General features: G+C 39.6%; 3 protein-coding genes across 3 annotated transcripts; 1 reads left to right on the top strand and 2 right to left on the bottom strand.

The window, feature by feature from the left end:
• Window positions 1-3,499: 3,499 nt before the first annotated feature.
• On the bottom strand, window positions 3,500-11,337 carry AkhR (Adipokinetic hormone receptor). Its single transcript, XM_002051362.4, has 7 exons — window positions 11,239-11,337; window positions 8,622-8,878; window positions 6,746-7,018; window positions 6,493-6,592; window positions 5,942-6,433; window positions 5,261-5,571; window positions 3,500-3,853 (listed from the first exon to the last, which is right to left on the bottom strand). Exons 2-7 carry the CDS (start codon window positions 8,768-8,770, stop codon window positions 3,811-3,813), a joined length of 1,368 nt encoding a protein of 455 aa, XP_002051398.2. The 5' UTR covers window positions 8,771-8,878; window positions 11,239-11,337; the 3' UTR covers window positions 3,500-3,810.
• Window positions 11,338-13,069: 1,732 nt separating this feature from the next.
• Aatf (Apoptosis antagonizing transcription factor) lies at window positions 13,070-14,780 on the top strand. The gene is made up of 2 exons (XM_002051361.4): window positions 13,070-14,496; window positions 14,565-14,780. Exons 1-2 carry the CDS (start codon window positions 13,172-13,174, stop codon window positions 14,665-14,667), a joined length of 1,428 nt encoding a protein of 475 aa, XP_002051397.1. The 5' UTR covers window positions 13,070-13,171; the 3' UTR covers window positions 14,668-14,780.
• Window positions 14,781-15,825: 1,045 nt separating this feature from the next.
• homer (protein) lies at window positions 15,826-19,904 on the bottom strand. The gene is given in 7 exon segments (XM_002051360.4): window positions 15,826-16,717; window positions 16,781-16,915; window positions 16,981-17,253; window positions 17,307-17,385; window positions 17,447-17,931; window positions 17,995-18,283; window positions 19,744-19,904. Coding segments are annotated over 7 exon segments (1,656 nt in total). The 5' UTR covers window positions 19,749-19,904; the 3' UTR covers window positions 15,826-16,327.
• Window positions 19,905-20,229: the final 325 nt, after the last annotated feature.

The raw sequence follows: 20,229 nt of genomic DNA on the forward strand, positions 1-20,229 counted from the left end.
TTATGGATGTTGCCACACTTTCCCAACTTCTTTTATGTACTTTTTGGATTATTTAATTTAATTTATAATTTTTTTTGTTTTTTTTTTGTATTTATGCACTGTTGCAAGATCAAACAAATCGCATTGAAGACTCCTTACACTATATGAAACGATAATAAAACGGATGCATTAAACTTTAAAACCCTTTTCAAGAGACGACAAACATAAACAAGAAGGCACACACGCACACAAACACACGCGAAAGAAAAGATCTTCCCGATTGATTTTATTAGAACGGAACGACACACGCGACGGCGACGGCGACGACGATGGACGACGACGACGTTGGCGATGGCGATGGCGATGGACGATCCTCCAGCGATGGCAACGGCTGAAAAACTGAACGGGGATCTGTGGCTGCTGCTGTCGTGTAGGCAGGCCGTCCGGTGTTCGTGCTAATAAAAATTAAAACACTTTTAAGCTATTAACAACAAGAACGCGAACCGAAGGCGAAATGGAAATGATGCTCAATGGGGCTGGCAACGCCGCGGCGTCTGTCAAAATGCGACGCTGTGACAATTAAACAGGCGTTCGCCTCTGTTCTTATTTGTGTAATAATTATTTCAATAACAACAACAAACGAGCCACACTAAAAGCCATCATAGATCACGATCACGATCTCAATCACAGGAAAACGCACGCGTCTTTATTGATGCTCGCGCGCCAGTTTACCGTTTACAGCTTACCTCAGCTACATGTACCGTCGTGTTCAACGTGCAAACGCACACTGAAGGGTAACAGTCGCGACAGCGACATCAAAAGCACCAGCACCAGAAGCAGCGGCAGCGGCAGCGGCAGCGCTGTAAGCAGCGTGAGCAGCAACAGTTGTTGCAGTCGTCGTTGCTGCCTGATTGCAGTTTGTTTTGTTCTCAGCTGCTGCTGCTGTTGTTGTTGTTGTTGTTGTCGTTGCTGCTGCTGCTGCTGCTGCTGGCTGCTGCGGTGTTGCTGGCTGATGATGTTGCTTTTGTTGTTAACTTGTTGCCGTTTGTGTTGTGGTGTAGTTGTTGTTGTTGGGAGAAACGCGTTCAGCAGAGCAGCCGCAGTCGATAGCATTTTGTCTTCGTTTGTGTTTTTCTTTTGACGCGTGAGTAAGCTAAGACGCCCACGTGCAGATTTGCGTAAAGCGAGACTAGCGTTGCCAGATTGTTGATAACTTGTTTTGAGCGGTTCAACGTATGTATGCATGTGTGTGTGTGTGTGTGTGTGTTAGTAAATGCAAATAAATCGAACATTATGAGTTTGTTGATCGATAGCTAATTTGTGTAACACAACTGTGATTCAAATGCAAACAGTTATGTTACAAGCAAACAAATACTTACGCTTTCTTTTACTAGATATGCATGCTGATCTGGCCACGACCTGTAAATTGCTAAGTGCAGTATTTAATGGTATTTTCAATGCTAATATGTTGCTGTTCACATAATCCACGATTTACTCTGCTATTAAACACCAAGTTAGACCAATAAAGTTTACTCTTATTTTGAAAACGAAACCCTGGGCCCCAACAACAATGTTGCCCTTGCTCGTAAACCACATTTACACTGAACGCACGCTCTGAACCCTTTTTATGCGTTCAGCCTTGCCACATTCCACACATATCCCGGCCAGAGCACGAAATTTTAAAGGCTGGGCACTTTCAAAATGCCCAGAAATGGAGCTCATAAAACTGGCACGAACTCTGCAATCATTAAAAACAACAACCAAAACACTCGTTAAAACTAGCCCCCCTCCCACCCAAAAACTAAAATGTGATATGTGCATGTGGCACCTATTAATGGCTACTTATGCCGTACAAGTGTTGTTGTTCCGCTCCCCTCAACTTCCTGACGCCCCCAAAACAAAGTGACAACCAAACTGATGCGTAACACGTCAGTAGCCAGATCTTCAGATCTTTCGATGTGCGACCAGTTCATCATTATGTCGCCAGCATGTCAGGCCCTCGCCTGGCCTGGTCATAATGCATATATCATGGCGCTATATAGCGCACACCCAGTTCCAGTCGGCGGATTCCCAGCGTCGTCGTCGGCATCATCATCATCATCATCATCAACAACATCATCATCATCATCCACATCGTCGTCGCTGCATATTTTGCCTGGTTGTTTGCTGCATTTTTGGACACGCCGACCACTTGCTGAAATTTCATTATGTGCGTGATTTATAAATAAGCGGATCGTTCGGGTCGGATGCCGTTGTTGTTGTTGTTGTTGTTGTGGTTGTTGTTGTTCCCAGCATCATCATCAGCGGGAACGACCCACGCACTTTGGCGGCGCTACAACGCAGCTTGCATGTTGACTACCCTGTTTGTTGTTGTTGTTGCAGTTCATTTCGTATTAATCATAAAATTGTATTATTAACATGTTTATTTTTCGATCTTCAAGTTTCGATTACAAGCATTCCATCGTTTATTGTTTGTGTGCGAGTGTGTGGAGTGTGTACCTTGTGAACGTGACTTTGTTGTGCAGTGTAACGAAAGTGAGCCACTTTCTAACACTGCCCAGTCACTTATTGAGCCACTCTCAAACAGTTAAAAATGTCGCAGAGGATCGCGCGTGGGCCTCCGTCCAACAAGAAGCCGAGTGCGTTATGACAGTTGTAAATATTTCGATCATCGAATGAATGAAAAGAGAAGGTCTCGACTTGTTGGAGGGAAGCGCAACAACTATGTTTAGACAAATTATAATTGCAAAAATTGATTGTTGAAATAAAAGACAAAGCAGGTATTATTACTATGGCATAAACCGCATCTACATAAGTTTGATACAGATCAGTCAAAAGATAAACAAAACCCTATTAAAAAAATTTATTTTTTAGAATTATTGATAATATTAAAAGTCTGTGACATTGTTAAGAATGTAAAGAATAAACTAATATCAATGAATAAAAACATGTAATTATAATATTTTTAATTTACGGTATATTAAACGGAACAAGCCAAGTTTCGAACCTTAGCCTGGTTCCACAGATGTTGCAAACCAGGTTCACAAACCGAAACATTCTTTCAGTTGGAGAGCCTCTCAAAAACAATCGCCTAAAGCGTAGGAGCTGCGGTTTTTGAATATCAGCCCTATTATATTCATTTTTTACTTACAACTCCCCAAAACACTTGCCCGGCCAACGAATACAAAACTAGTTAAAGGTCAAACTCGAGAGCTGCCCTGAAACGGAACAAGTTTTCTATACATCGCATATCTATGTCTAATAAATATTTAAACACACACGACTATATAATTAACGTCATCGCGGGCTATAAAGCAAATGATTAACACCGTCTTTATAGAAATAAAAAAATGGGATCCAATGCAAATAAAGAGAGGGGCCTATGGTTATGACTAGGGTGTAGCCAGATCTGGGGTCATTAATTACACATGTTGTCAATTGTTGTTGTTCGTTATTTTCTATAATTTTACATATGATATTCTGTTTTATGAATAAATTAATTTAAATTAAGCAATAAGCCAACTAACTAGAGTATCTAATATTACGCGCTGTTACGTCTTAAGCGTATTGTATGATAGCTTTTTTTTTTTTTTTCAAACATTTAACGGCCTAGACCAAAGTATATTTTTGATCTGCTCGGGCATATTTGTTGTGATTAACATTTAAATGTGTAACTTAAATGCAAAGAAAAAAAAAAACTCGCAAGCAAATTAAATAAGCCTTTTGTTCCGAGCCGCTTCAAGAAAAATAAAACGGTAGCAACTCTTAATTAAGTCGTTTCCGCTGTCGATGCGAGTTGTCATTGAATCTATTTGGCAGATACCCTGTACTTTATGTCTTCTCCACACTAGCCACTTCAATCGAGTCGCCACAACTGAAAGTACACACACACACACACACATACACACACATTTGATTATTTAGTCTTCGACTCTGCGCAATGTTTTTGATGAATTCACATAGAATGATATATGATTGTTTTAAGTGGCTGCGAGGTGTCAGTTGAGCTTAGCGAAGTTTTGGGTGGGGTTAATGTGGCTAACCAAGGTCAGCTAATAAAACAGATACCCGATTAAATGGATGCCATAAAGATTAGGATTTAATGAAGACTAGTTCAGCTTACTCAATAAATTAGTTTATCTATTAACTTCAGGTATGCATTTTCCACTCTCTAGACTTTACAATATTGTTAAAATGCTAAAGGGTTAATATTGTCAAGCTGATCGTTAAGAGCAGTTTATCTTAGTTTGATTGGAAAATTTAAGCCCAAATTAGTATTAGAGTTAAAGCCCTTTAAAGATTTTAATGACAATTTTTTTTAAATTTAATTTAAATAATTAGGATATCTAAAATCACAAATGCTTTAACGAATCAAAATCGAAGGATTACTAAGGAATTAATTCTAATTTCAGCTGTAAAATTTACCATGATCACAAATTTGTAGCCCAAATTGCAAATTAAACGCTTAGCTAGGAAATGTTGGCTTTTCGAAACTGATTTCTTACAATTGATGAAATGAAAGGAATATGAACGATTTCTCAGGCACAAATGTTGACGAATTTCGAACGTCTTAAAAGAAAAATCCAAGAAATAATACGTGAGAAATTGGGAAAATGTAAACTAGCCTCTACGAGTCCACAAAGTATATACATAACTAAGTTTATCCGCGTGTAATTTCCTTTGAAAACTAATCTCTTAGTTTTGAAGATAAATGCATAGATCTGTCTTTCTGTTGCAAGCAGTCTGCTGGATCCGATCGGAGTGAAGCACTATATCATATACTTGCATATAGTTATAGCACTAAATGAAGGAAGGAAGGAATGAGTGTACTTTAGGAAAATCTTTCAGTTCTTCAAAATATGCTGCAAGATTGACAAGACTCCTAACAAATCTGTAAGGCTGTATGAAATCGAACTACTTTATAATATGGTTTTAGTAGAAATAATCCATCGAATTAAGACTTCTGCCAGAGTATTTCAACTGCGGCGTGCAGAAAAAAAGCAGTTCCTTCTTTTTTATGATTGCAACAGAATTGGTGTTGTGGAGCCCATATAACCCATTAACCCCATGCCTGGGCAGCCTCGGAGGCTGACCACAAATTCACTTTCCCATTGTGGTTAAAAATTAAGCGCACCACGCAACTAGCAACTAGCGTGGTCGGTGGATTTAGACCGCAACATAAAACAATTTATGCCGACAACTGTGCGAAAAGCTAAATGAAAAGTGAAGTTGATGATGGGGGACGACACAAAAAGGTAAAACGGCAGCGAGACGACATTACTTGAGGCAAATGATGGGCGTCTTGGGCTGTTTGGGCGTCTGCTCCTGGCACTTGGTGGTGACAACACTGACGCTGACGTCGTCATTTATATCCAGCGGGGCGGCGAGTGGTGCTGCAGCAACCGGAGACTGACTGTCGCCGGCAGCACCATTTGTCTTAAGGCGCACCACATGCGCCAGCTTTGTGGTGGCCGCAACTGCAGCAGCCATCACATTGCCATTGTTATTGGGCAACGTGTTGATGGGCTTCTGCAGCAGCTGATTGGAGGAGTCCAGGCGATTCGATAGCGAGGTGTGGCGATTGTTAACCGACTAAAATTTGTAGAACATCTTAAGAAGTTGCTTCAAATTAAAGCCCTGTATCAACTCAAAGTTTCGGATACTCGAAAAATTACTGTGGTTAAGCGAGTCAAGACATAACAATTTTCGGCTCAAACAGTTCGAGTTGCAGACAACAAAAATTAAAACGGTTAGCTCGAACATGTTCGACTGACAGACTCGAGCAGGTCGAACCTGGTTTGTATGAATATCTTTGGGTTTAGTAAATCGGTATTTCTGTTAAATAGATCGAGTATCCGAGTTTGATGCAAATAAATTAACCGAGCTCTGCTTTATAACTATTAACTATATATGTGCGCGACTTTCTGTTCGTAATCTTAAATAAGCCAAACTTCAAACTCACCACATTGTTGTTGTTGTTCATGCGGCCACGTATATTGTACAAGCCATAGACCAAGGGATTCATGCAGGAATTCGTAGAGGCGAATATAAACAATGCCTTGCGCACCAAGGAATTCACTTTATCCACCGACGTCTTATCCAATGAATACCACATGCATATAAAGTAGTACGGAGTCCAGCAGATGATGAACACAATCACAATCGATATGGTCATCTTGAGTGTACGTTTCTTGGCCCGACTCAAGACATCGTCGTTGGAGCGACGAAAGCGTTCCGCAATGACATCCTTATGCACGCGCTGATTCTTGCGATAGATCTCCAGATAGATGGCACCATAGCAGTAAATGAATGCGATCAATGGAAACGCGTACATGGCACACATTGTGGCGATCTGATACAGCCAGTTGTCAAATTCGCTCACAAACGAATGAAAGGTGACGCATTGAAAGTAGCCTTTAACGATCGGATGCTCCTCCAGATGGAAGAGAAAGGCCTGCAACAAGATCGACATTAATTGGTTGACTACTGTGTTAGGTGAGGGGAACGACCCACCTGTGGAATGCTGCATATGACGGAGCCCAGCCAGGCGCAGGCCAACATGATGCGACCACGATTGTAGGAACGTTGCAGCGGCTTCAGGATAGCATAATATCTGCAATGACAGCGAGAGAGAGAGAGAGAGAGAGAGAACGGGAAAATCGAAATGTTAGGCAAACGATTGACACTTTGTCTATGTGTGTGTGTGTCGCCTTGTCTGGCTATCAATTTGGTCCATTAGCGACAGTCAGTAACGACATCAACTCACCTGTCCAGCGATATACACACCATGACAAAGCTCGACAAGTACAGTCCGAAGACGCGAAAGAAGCTCATGAGACGGCACATCAGATCCGTGGAGCGCCACTGCACAGTCCAGGCCCACGCAATCTCGAGCGGCATCAGCAGCAGAGTCACCATTAGATCGGCAATGGCCAAATGCATTAGCATGATGTCAATACGCAAGGGACCTCGCAATCGACGCTTGGTCAGCAGATACAGTACTGTGCTATTCCCAATTGTAGAGATCACAAAGAGTATGCTGCAAAATAAAAAAAAAAAAAGGTTGTGCCGATTAATCCGCTTGGATAAGGCAGCCAGCAGTGGGTGACAGTGCGTAGGTGCTTTCGGTTTGATAAGTGGGTCATTGCGAGATTGAACGGATCAGCTGCAGTTGAGAATGGTTTAGACAAACTAATAAAGAGTCGCAGGCACTTTGGAATATCGTACCTCTATCAGAAGACAAGAGAATCTAAAGACATTCATATCCATGCGTATCCATACTGCAAGCTATGGGAAAATACTCATACTCATGCTCGTAGTCGTACTCGTACTCGTACTCTTTTTTGTGCTCATACTCATACTCATACTCATACTCATACTCATACTCATACTCATACTCATACTCATACTCATACTCATACTCATACTCATACTCATACTCATACTCATACTCATACTCATACTCATACTCATACTCATACTCATACTCATACTCATACTCATACTCATACTCATACTCATACTCATACTCATACTCATACTCATACTCATACTCATACTCATACTCATACTCATACTCATACTCATACTCATACTCATACTCATACTCATACTCATACTCATACTCATACTCATACTCATACTCATACTCATACTCATACTCATACTCATACTCATACTCATACTCATACTCATACTCATACTCATACTCATACTCATACTCATACTCATATTCATAATTTATGAACATATCGATATATTTGTAGAATAAAAAATAATATTTCAAATCATATCTAAATGAATTGTATTGTATTAATTAAAATTGAATTCAGCTTTAATGTTTGACCTATATTTTACAGTCTTATAAGACCTTAAAAACTGGAACATGCATAGGACAACTTTTTGCTATTTAATCAATCACCTTTCTGGTCTGATTAAGGGGCGAATAGTTGCTGCTGAATTGAAGCGCATCATGAACGCTTATCACAAATAATATTATTTCAATTTAAATAAGTTAACTTTCTGATTACCTGCATTGCTGAACTATATTTTGAATATGTTTGCCATAAAATCATTTATCTAAATAATTCAACACCCGCAACGATAAACACATATTTGAACAACTAAAAAACATTTTATTTATAAAAAATAAAATAAAATAAATTTCTGACAACTACAGAGCACTTTCTACGGGCTTCTTAGTCAGTTTCGTGCCCGTCAATCAGCTGAAAAGATCTCTGTAAATTTCGAATCACTCTATTAAAGTGAACCCTACGCTGAACCACAGCGTTCAAATTCCAAGTGAAAATAATTAAAAAAATGAAAAAAAAAAAACACATCTCAGACAGATAGACATGAGCACGACATGATTTATACTTATTTATAACCACATTCACACCTACACAGCGACTGATAAGTTTAGAAAAGTCGCTGCTTATCAGCGTGACTGTGAATGTGAACGTAACTGTGACTGTGAATGTGAATGTGAATAGCAAAGTGCAACCAAGCTAGCTGGGGAAATGTGTGGGTGATCTGACATGGTGTGGGTGAGTGTAGGAGGAAATAGCTGCGCTTTTCCCATACACAAGCACGCATACACATACATACATATATGTGCGTGTGCATGTGTTAGTCGCACTCACCTGTAGACCGTGATGGACAGACGATGGCCATCATTGAATATCATATCCTTGGACAAATGCATTGTACCATTCGTATTATTCACATTTGACCAATCACGCAATATACGATGATCATAAACAACTTCATTCACTTCCCCCGACTGGGCCATTTTCCCAGCTCGATTCTCTATTTGCTTGCGTATCTTTCCCAAGAGAGCAGGCGCACGTGATAATTCCAAATCAACAGATTTCAGAGATATTTCACTTTATGCGATACCCTATTAAATCGATTGATTGGTTAGCAATTAAATAAATTATTATTAAAAAAAAAGCTCAGTAAATTGTTTTTTTATTTTGCTGCCTGCCCAGAATCGGTTTTAATACAAAAATATTTGGCTGTTTCTTTTCAGTATCCAAGCGCAAAACATAAACGGAAATAATTAATAACAAATTTTAATGTCTGAACGTCCATAATAAATGTTTAGCATCGCGAATTAAGATTGTACCTTGTGAATTGTTTGCACTCTCATTATATACCCTTCTAGAGGGTATATTAATTTACTCAGGAAATTTGTGACACACAGAAGAAGACATCTATCAGCTATATATATATTCTTGATTCGATTCTTAATCTGTCTGTGTGTATGAAAGCATCGAGACTTGAATCCTTAAGCGAAGCGTCGAAGTCAGGTCTTTTTTTGAGAACTGGAGACACCAGCTTTGATATATAGATGTTTTACAGTTTGTACAGATCCAAAATAGTTTATTTTTGGATACCTGCATCCGTTGAATAAAAGGTTCTCTAAAAGAACAAGCACCTATGGAGGCATAGTCCAGGGCTTCAGTATGCACACACATATGAATGTCATATTTATGCACTTAAAACTTCATTAAGATCGGACAACAAGCACCGAAGTTATTCGGAAGGAGAGGTATAGCATACACCTGTGTACAGGTGGTATATAATGTATGAAGGAAACTACATTCGTAATGGCAACTCGTCGCTGGGTTAAGGGTATCTCTTAGTGGGGCATTCCCAACTACAGCACACTTGTTAATTAGTGTAAATGCCAAGTGTAAAAACAAATGACGTTGTTTTTTTTTTTTTTTTTGGCATTATTTGAACAGCGTATTTTGCTGGAGGGCCTGTCATTAAGGACGGCTTAATGAAAAACTCTTACACTTGATTGAACGCGATTGTTTAATGGGCAATGCACATATAAGTATAATATTTGTATTATCGTTTTGTTTATTTGTTATTATTATTTTGCGTTCCAGCAAATTAGCTGTGTTTTTCATCACGCTCGAACGCCAGCCTTGCGTGATAATCACAAAAACAGAAACTGAAACAAACTCAAAAGATGCCCGTACGACTGTGCCTTATTGCGCCCTATGGCAGGCAGGCAGCTCCTGGGAAGCCCTGGACAAACGCTCAGCTCGGTTCAGCTCAGCTCAGCTCGATACAATTAATTAATCTCACTCGTTTGCCCGCTGTGTTTGGTATATTTTTTGTTATTTGTTTTTGTTTTCATTATATTTTTTTAAATACGTTTAGAGGAACATTTTTATTATTGTTTGATTTGATTTTGGTTTGCATTTAATATGTTGACCTTGAACTAATTTTTACTCTCTTAAAATAATAATATTGTTGGAATATTTTTGTGATGTGATAATAAATATTCCACTCATGCTGCGTGCAGCTCTTTCATAATGAATAATCCTCTCGCTATCTCTCTCTCTCTCTCTCTTTCTCTCTCTCTCTCTCTCTCAGGCCGATTCTCGGTAACCGTGCGGCTTAATAATCTTTTAATCAAACGCGCTCAATGGGGCAGACACTCACTCAAACGAGGGGACAACAACAGTAAAACGATTATAGATAATGCGTCTCGGTGCATTAATCCTTGAGCATGCTCTCATCAAAAACTTGTTGTAGTATACAAATTAATTGTTTATTTATTTAATCGCTCGATGTTTCGTTGGCTTTTGAACTTTTAGTTTCTGTTTTGTTATTTTCTTTTTTTGTTTTTTTAAGGCAGAGATAAATAATAGGTAGACATTCAGGGGGCTCGACGCTCCAAATCGTGCAATTAAAAAAGAATCATGAACCGGATGGTTAAACTAATTAAAAAAAAAATATCTTGTGCTGTGTTGAATCTAGCTATAAATTCCATTCGCATTCAAGCAAATATATAATTGAAGTTTTCTTGGTAATTACAAATACGGTTTTTTTCTCTCTATTGCTAAAACTGTTATTCAACACTGTTGTGTGGCCGTTATTGGCCTGTTAGCTAAACAAGCAAACAATTCACCTATTTAATCATTGATTACGTCTAACGCTATTTATTCGACTGCTTAGGTTTTTTTTTTTATTTCCGTTTTGTTTTGCGTTTTCTAAACACGCGCGCGCACCGTGTACAAGAATATATATATATATATATATATATATATATGTATATCGTGCATGTGTCTATATAAACAAATATGCATGTGCGTATAAGTGTGTGAGTGTGTGTGCAAGATCTGATTATTTGCACACCTCACGCACTAACACCAACAGAACGCGATCGATCGGTAGTTTAACAACACTGGCAGCTAACCAGCCAAACGCACACACACACACAGACACACCCACACGTACAGGCGTGATGTTATCGATATTTCATCTGATTCCCGGCGCTGTAATTAGCCTGTACTCGGATTCGTATTTGCACCGTGCGGCGTACAGGAACTGACTGAAATGGCTGGGCGGCTGCTGGGGCAGCTGATGCTGCCGCCGTGAAATCGAAATCTCGACAACAACTGATAATCTTATATGTATGTAAAAAAAAACTGTATGCGACACAGCTGGCACACATATATATATATATATATATATGTGTATAGTTGGCAACGCTGTCCGGCCGGCCGGGCATTGATAACAGCGAACGACCCCAAATTTGGCACATGTGTTCGTAGAGCCCGCCCGCATAAAATTTCACATTTATCAATGTGTGTGTGCGTGTGTGCGTGTGTCAGTGTGCGTGTGTCTGTGTGTGTGTTATTCAAAGTTCAAAGCAAGTCTGTCTATTCGTCTGACTCCCGAAACGCTGCGCTTATCAATGAGGTACCGTAAATGCCAGCCGTGAAAAAAAAAATGAAAAAAATAAAATTAATAATATTAACAAGAAGAAGCAACAGCAGCTTGTGGCGTTATCTGCGCTCTGGCTATGTCTGGTGGCGGCACGTCTTGACTTTTCCAACAACTTGAAGCGAATAAATCAAAATTTGATTTGTTAGTTATAAAAAAAAAAAATGAAACTCAACAAATACTGCGTAAATTATCCTTTTCCGGCAACACTTGTGTCAACTATGAACGCCCATTGGCGTCTGTTTTGTATCGCAATTCTGCAATTTTCAAGGTTAACCATTTTGCCCATTTTGCCGAGTCGCAATTTGTCAACATTTCATTAATATAATGAGCACAAATTGCTGCCAAACAATAAAGGATTTCAAGTTCATGTCCATATTCCTGACAGTTCACGGCCCTCTATTGTATGCTACAAATAAACGAGAGAGTGTGTGCAGCTGCTGCTACTGGTCTACCTATATACCCCATATGCACGACTCGTTATCAAGATGCACCTGTGCTGATAAGTCGCCGTTTTGTTTGATTCTAATGAGGGAGCGTGCCGCAAGCCTGGATTTCATACTTAATGCACGCAAGTGCATGCAATCGACAATCAAATCCATTTATGAGCATAACAAAGTTGAGGGCATTATTTACATGGCTTTGTTAATGATGTGGACTTGTTATTTAATCTTAAACAACTTGCTTAAACAACATTTTTCTTTCAATAACTGAGCTGTAACTAATCCTTTAGAATGTGGTTTAGTCGTAAATAAAACAATCCTCATATATAAAAATATTTCGCTTAAAAGTATGCAATACTTTTTTAAACTTGAAATTCATTTAGCTTTCATTTTTATAACAAATAATGTAACCAAATTGTTGTTAAATTTCTTTGTTCTTTCAAGTTAACTATCATAAAACAATTGTTTTACTTTACTTTTTGCTAAATTTTTTTTGCTACTCTTCAATCTGACTGCCTTTTAAATATTGCCTGAATATCATCACAACAGAAATAACATTGGACCTGGGCTCCCATTTAAATGCGTTTCATCATTGCGTTTAAAATTAAATTTAAAAATTGAAAACAGTCAAAAATAAATATATATGAATATTAAAAGGGAACACAGTCGTAAATCACTATTAAAAAACACCCAGGACGTAAAATACATTATTAATTCTAAAAAAAAAAATATCTAAGCAAGAATTCTACATTGTGTTTTGCAAATGCATTAAAAAAGTAAACATATTATTAAATAATTTGTATTGTTTAATTAGTTGGCGGCACGCTGATGCACACATTTATCGATATCGTTTCTTGGATATCGATGAGCGTAATTTGAACTAGTTCGTTTGCACGCAGTCTGGAATCAGTTCAGCAATCAACAATAGTTTCACGTGTTGCGGCTGTGTTCACAGATTTTATTGTTTTTATAAAAAACTAGATGAAAGACTGAATAAAAGAATGCTGCGCAAGTCGAAAAAACAGGCACAGACTGTGGCTGAGAAGGTGAGCAAACTGCTCGCACATCCCAACGATAGCGGCAGCGACAATGATTCCGATATTGATGCGACCACCAAAGCGCGCGTTGTGGACTTTGAGGATGAATACGATCTGCCGGACGCGCGGAGCACAGATTTTCGCAAGCGCAATGTAAAATTGCTGTCCGAACAGAGCGAACGGTACAAGGGTAGGATAAGCAGTCGCAAAGAGTTTGAACAGGAGGAGGAGGAGGAGGAGCAGGAGGAGAGTGAAGATGAGGAGGGCGCAGAGCTGGCGTACGAAGAGAGCGACAGCGAGGAGGAGGCAACATCGACTTTGCAGGCTACGAATGGTAAACATAGCGATGAAGATGATGACAGCAGCATGGAAGATTATGAGAATGAAGGACAGCAGGAGGAGGACGACGAAGAGGAGGATGACGACGACGACGACGACGATGACGATGAGAACGAGTCAGAAAATGTTGACTCTGACGAGGATGTCAACGAAATCATGCCCAAAACCAATCAACAAGCCGAGGTACAGAAAGGACTCTGCGTGCAAAATCAACTGAGGATCTGGGAGCGCCTGCTGGAGCTGCGCATCAATACACAGAAAGTGACCAGCAAGGCGAATCAGCTGCCGTCGCCGGAGACACTAAAAGCGCTAAGTGAAAACAATGAGGAACTGAAATTGGTGCTAAACGAAGCCCAGGAGCGCAGCGCCAAGCTGCTGGAGCAGCTGCTCGCGCTGCAAGCGGCGCTCACAGAGCAGCACAACGAGCTGCGTCAGTCCGTCAAACGCAAGCAGCCGGCAGAGGCGAGCACGGAGCCAACCGCCAGCAGCAAACGTTATGCGAATGCGCTGCACAATAATTTCGAAAATATGCGCAGCTATCGCAACGAGGTGCTGCTCAAGTGGGATGATCGCACCAAGCTGTTGACACCCGGCGCGGGCCTTAAACGCAAGACCCTGCAGGAGGATTACGATATCGTCAAGAAAATTGACAGTGCGCTGGCCAATCGAGAGGCGCTCGTCGAGAAATCCCAAATACTTAAAAACAATCAACAGCAGCCGCAGCCGAATGCCGGAGAGGATGCTGAACCAACTGCCAATGGCCAAAGGCAGCGACACGTCTACGATGACAGCGATTTCTATCATCAGCAGCTGCGCGAGCTCATCGAGTACAAGGCCAGCAGCACGTCCAGCATGAGCGACATAGCCAAACAGTTTGTGGAGCTGCAGAAGCTGCGCCAGAAAATGAAGCGGAAAGTGGACACCAGGGCCAGCAAGGGCAGAAAATTACGGTAAGCCTCTCAAAGTCAAATAAAACTATATAAAAGGATTCAACTTACCCAAATTCCTCTACTTGCAGCTATGTGGTGCACAATAAGCTGATCAATTTTATGGCACCCAACGAGGCCAGCGACTGGACGGACGACTCCAAGGCGGAACTCTTTAGATCCTTATTTGTTTGAATTACACACGAATATGCATATTACAGATTGTTGCCCGTTGTTAAGCGTTGTTGAAGGCAAATAACAAATTTATAGCGTAACAAATTCTTAATTAAAAATCTTTTTAAAGAAAGTGTCAGTTTGTGTTTCATTTCGCGAGATTTTGAATTGTTTTTTCGGCTTGCTCTTTTTTGGCAGCTGTATTTTGAGAACCTCCACATGCCTCTGGACATAACTGCAATCGGTATAGATTATATTAATATATAGATACATATTCGACCCAGTGTACTTACGCAGAGAACAGAAAACATCAATCCAAAAGAGCTGAAAAATAACAAAGAGAAAATTATTAATTTAGCTTTACTTAGATTTGCATCTCTTACATTAAACAATTCAATTCTAAACATATATTTATGTTTATGTATTCCCAAAAGAATTCTGTCTTCGTTTTTATTTTGAATCATATCGAATTTTATTTTTATTTATTTCATATGCTTGTGTGTTGCTTTTAACTGCTAAATTTTGTATGTTCAACATTTTGCTTCGTTTATTCTTTGATTTTATTTACTTTTTTAAACTGGGTAATTCATGCAAAAAACGAACCGGTCAAATTGCATAACAATATGGCTTCAAGATAACCGTTTAAGCGTTTTTTCCCATTACCGTTTCGCCTGTGGGTGGCGACAACGTGTGTGTGTGTCTATGTATGTGTATCTGTTTGAGAGTGTGTGTGTTTGCGGTTGTGAAGGAGGGGAGATTGCATATTGATATTGTTTGCTGTTGTTCATTAGATACATATACAATATATATGTATTTATATATATATATATATAATTTGTTAATATATTAAACTAGTTTTCCACTGATGCACATAGATGTACATACTTGACTTGGTATTCGTTTAATTTACTTTGCTAGTTTCGTATTTTCTTAATTTTCATTTATAAAATTATTATTCTTTATGTGATTTTTAGTATGCTTCGTCGTCTAAGTCATTGTTAGTTAATGCTTAATTGCAATAAATAAATTGTAATGCATCGGATTGGGGGTTGGTACACAAATTTGCTAATTATCTTTGCAGCTATAAAAACAAATAAAGTTGTGTTTTGTGTATACAAATGAATAGGAAATACATAAATATATAAATAGTTTATACGAAAGTTGAAGAAATGCCTAGGGTTTTAGTTTTGAAAATACTTGAATGCTTTCGAGCACATTTTCATAAAATAAATATTTGTATTTCGTTCGTCAGAGGATTTCGATTCATTGTCAAGCTCTCATTAAAAATTAATTAACAATTAGCAGAAAGAATTACAAAATATAGAGCACATAATATCAATTATTTTGTTGTGTATTTTATATATATATATATATATTGCACTTGAATGCGTACGAGAATTTAAAACTTGCTTTCGACTTAATTGCTACCACGACACAGACAAATGCGTACAATTTTGAAATGAAACAAATACTGGACTTTTTGGACTTAATGGGTATACCGAAAAATACACTAAATACATATACATATAAACCTACAATGAGTGTGTGTGTGTGTTTGTCAGTGTATGGGGGGCGTGAGTTACTGTTGTTGCCGTTTTGTTTTTGTATACAAACTACCAAATAGAAAGATTACAAAAAAATGCAAAGAGTCGTCTAATTATTGGTTTCCTTTTTTGTTTCCCTAATTGTTAATGGAATTTTTCAGCAACAGGGGCAGCCCAGTTTTGGTTTTCGATTTGGAAACGAGTATGGTGGCAGTTTTGGTGCCAGCAGCAGCGCCACTGGAGGCAGCTGCATCAGTGAGAGCAGAGCTGTTTGCAGTCTGCAGCTGTCGCTGATGCAGCTCCTGCAATAGCGCTGAGTGTTTATCCAACGCCTTCAGCTGTGCCGTGTTCTGTGTCTCGTAGAGCGACGATTGCAGCTGTGTGTGTATGGATGTGACATTGGAGAGTGTGCTCTCCGCCTCAGCCGTTAGAAAATTGCTTAAATAACGTTTGCTAGTTGTTGTTGTTGTTGTCGATGTTGTCGTTGTTTTAGTGGTTGCCATTGTAGTCTGTTCCTGCGCTGAAACCTAAATAAAAAACCAATTGAATTATACGTGTGTGGCTTGACAATTAAAAGTTTAACTCGCAACCTTTCTGTGTGCACCCAACTCGGCGTCTCAAGTGCACTTGGCGGGATGTATAACATTCTCCATATCCTTTTGCACCGCATATAACTCCGACAGACTCTTGGCGAACAGCACATTCAGTTCACTCAACTTGGCCAGCTGCAAATGTTTACATTATGAGTTTATGAACTTGGCTAAATTGGGTATATATATGAATAATTTACGGTTTGATCGTTGCACTTTTCGCGTAAATTCATGTTGGCCGTTTTAAGCTCTATTTCATGCTGCAGCAGTTCCGCCTGCAGCGTCTCTGTGCGCGCCTTGAGCGCAGCCACCTCGCGACGCAATTCATCCTCTGTGGCGCCGCCAGCTGCAGAACCGCCACCACCAACGCCGCCGCTCACGCGCATCAGTTCCATTTCACGCTTGAGGCGTATGTTCTCCTCCTTGTAGGTGTGCAGCTGGCGCTTCCATTCGTCCACATTAGCCGTCGATTCCTGTGGGAGTACACGTTAGCTTAAAGCAGTAACGAATTGGAAATGAAACGCACCTGCAAAGCGCTGGTCAGGCGTATGTTATTGTTCTTCAAGGTGGCCAACTCAATTTCCCACTTCTTGGCATTGGCGCAGCTGTCAACACACGAGTGTTAAAATCATATTGAAAGCAAGAAACATCATCATATTGGCCTACCTTTGCGCCAGTGCCATTTTCAGACGCTCGTTTTCATATTTGAGCTGTTGCTCAGCCGTGGCGCCCGCACCGGGTCCAGTATGCATGCCCACAATGCTGCCACCAGAAGAGATTGTAATGCCACCGCCGCCGCCGCCGCCGCCACCACTACCACCACCGCCAGCGGTAACTGTGGCAGCGCCCATGCCAAGCGTTGGCTGCGGCGAAGGCGTGGCCGAGCCAATATCCTGCTTGCCATCGCTAGTGTTTAACAGCTTATGCGAGGGGCTATCGGGATTGGCATTCTGTGTATTGGTATTACTTAAATTCGGCGGTTCCACGGTATGTGGATCGATGTTGGTGTTATCATTTTGAATGGCGCCCACAGCACGTCCTGAAATTGGCGATGTATTCGCCGAGGTGGTGGGCGTAACCGCATTGGAGCCATTCGCAGATTTCATGGCATTTTTGGTGGCTTCCTTGACCTCCTGGAATTTTTCCACAAACTAGGAATAGAAAAAGTATTTAATAAACATAACAAGACTCCATATAGGCACACACACACACACCTTTGTCAGCTCCGCCTCGGAGGAGAAACCAAGTCCATAAACCGTATTGGCGCGCACATCGCTCCATTGTCCAAACTTTTGTGATGTCTGTGTGAACGTCATGCTGGGCGTTATTGTTGAATTGATGACCGCCTTGGTGCCTTCCACGCTGATGATCCGATATAGATTCCGTGAGATATCATAGAAGAAGCTCACATTTACCGCCTTCATGCTGGCCGTGATCCATGTCCGTTTCGTTTTGGGATCAATATGAAACACGTGCGCCTGGCAAGTGAAAATCGGTTGTTCGCTGTTTGTGCGAGATAAACACAGGGAAAAGGAGCAGCAACCGGCAGCAGCACCCACAGGTGATTAATTAAAAATTCCATTAAAATTCTTGCACGTCGGCTTAATATTTAATTTGCAAGCGCGCTTGCAAAGAGACAGCAGAAGGGTGGAGGGATTGTTGGTTGTACAGTAAATAGATATGTGTGACCAAGTTGTTAAGGCTACGCAACTGCCTAATTCGGCTACAGTGCACGCTCGATAAGAGGTTCAAGTTTTAATCAGTCAAAATTAGGTAATTCGCGTGTGAATATAATTTTAAGATCTTTAAATTAAATTATGCATAATTATGCAGTTTTTTTATATATTATTTTTCAATTTTATTAAAGGCATAATTATTCGATGATTGCATTATTTGTGCAATTTGAAATATTAAACAATTATATGTAAATAATAATAACTAAAAACAATTAATAATAAGCATAATTATTTTTAGATATTTTAAAAAATATGTATTTTTTTTTTTTAACTAAAAATGTTTGTCAAAATATTCTATTATAATTATGTCTTTAATATTCGAAAAAATGTTGATATTAATATAAATTAATTGCAATGACTGAACAACAAATTATTAATTAATTAATTAAAAATAATATCCCAAATATGCTCAAAAAATAAAACAGATGCAATACGAGCATAGTTCACTGTACTTTTCAAATTCTCAATCGAGTGCCGAAAAACATTTCATTTTACTGTAGATAGATAACATAATTTGTTAATTTGTCTGTTTTAGATAACGTGCTGATTATTTAGTTAGTATGGGTTAAATATGTATAGATTTAGTATAACAAAAGCGGCACTGTCATGGCAACAACAAATTTGTTGGGGCTTTAAGAGCTTTGGTGAAAATAGATTGCCATGCGTTGTTGTTGTTGTTGTTGTTGTAGTTCTTATTGAAATTGTCTTCACCATGTCATTGGCATTGTTGTTCTTAGTGTTGCGGGGTGGTTCCGTTAGGGGGGGGGGGGGGGGGTGGTAGGGGCTGCCTTGGCGACTAAATTGCATTATGCGCTTAAGTGTTTTGTAGCCTCGTTTTGATTTTGCTCAAGTTTACTGCACACACACACACACACACACACACATACAAACGCATGCACACCTACACCCACGCAAACACACACACACACACACGCATAATTGGTATCGACGGGCGGCGTTTGTCAGCCTACACCTACAACTTACGAATAGCATCAATTCACATGCTATATATGGCACAAATTTACACCTTCGAAGACGTTCGCTGCACCTCAGCCTAGAAGAACAATAATAACAACAACAACAAGAGCAACAACAACAGGAGTAGCAGCAACAGCAACAACAACAACAAGAAGAAGAGGAAGCATCAGCAGCAAGGAAAACGTCGGCGTCGATTTTTCACACAATTTGTAACATTTGCAAACGAATTAGAATAATTTGCGTACTTACCCCATTGCGTTTGTTTGCTGCAGCGCTCAATTGTTTTGTATGGCAACACGTTAACACTATGCTAATTGTTTATTTTTATTAATTATAACACTAAAAAATAAAACACAAACGAGGCGCTTGCTCTGTGTAAAAACTGTAGGCAATGCGGCTAAAACTGTGAGTGATGTTGCTAAAAAAAAAAAAGATGCGAGTAATGTTACAATAACAGCGCAATGTTGCCAATATCGTGTTATCTTAAGATATGCGCATGTTGTACTCGATAGGTGATGTAAAATTGAAATAGCATCGAATCGGCAACGATGCATCATCAGCACGGCTAATTTTGATAAATGAAGTTCTATGAGTTTATTTTATTTCTTACTCTAATTAATTCAATTAAGTTATTCATTTTTAAATGTTTAGAAAACCGTGGGCTCCAGCGTATATCGATAAGTATAATCGTCGGTAACCAGCTGCCTAGCCAGATTGTCTAAAATATACAAAATC

This window comes from Drosophila virilis, chromosome 4 (genome assembly GCF_030788295.1).
Source record: "Drosophila virilis strain 15010-1051.87 chromosome 4, Dvir_AGI_RSII-ME, whole genome shotgun sequence".
Taxonomy (NCBI): domain Eukaryota; kingdom Metazoa; phylum Arthropoda; class Insecta; order Diptera; family Drosophilidae; genus Drosophila; species Drosophila virilis.

Bases quoted from the DNA above. Each gene is read 5' to 3' on its own strand.
- AkhR (XM_002051362.4), bottom strand. From the start codon at position 8,770: ATGGCCCAGTCGGGGGAAGTGAATGAAGTTGTTTATGATCATCGTATA. The intron at 7,019-8,621 runs GTGAGTGCGACT...TTTATTTTGCAG, and splicing joins CTGTCCATCACGGTCTACAG to CATACTCTTTGTGATCTCTA. The intron at 5,572-5,941 runs GTGAGTTTGAAG...TACAAATTTTAG, and splicing joins TGAACAACAACAACAATGTG to TCGGTTAACAATCGCCACAC.
- Aatf (XM_002051361.4), top strand. From the start codon at position 13,172: ATGCTGCGCAAGTCGAAAAAACAGGCACAGACTGTGGCTGAGAAGGTG. The intron at 14,497-14,564 runs GTAAGCCTCTCA...CTCTACTTGCAG, and splicing joins AGCAAGGGCAGAAAATTACG to CTATGTGGTGCACAATAAGC.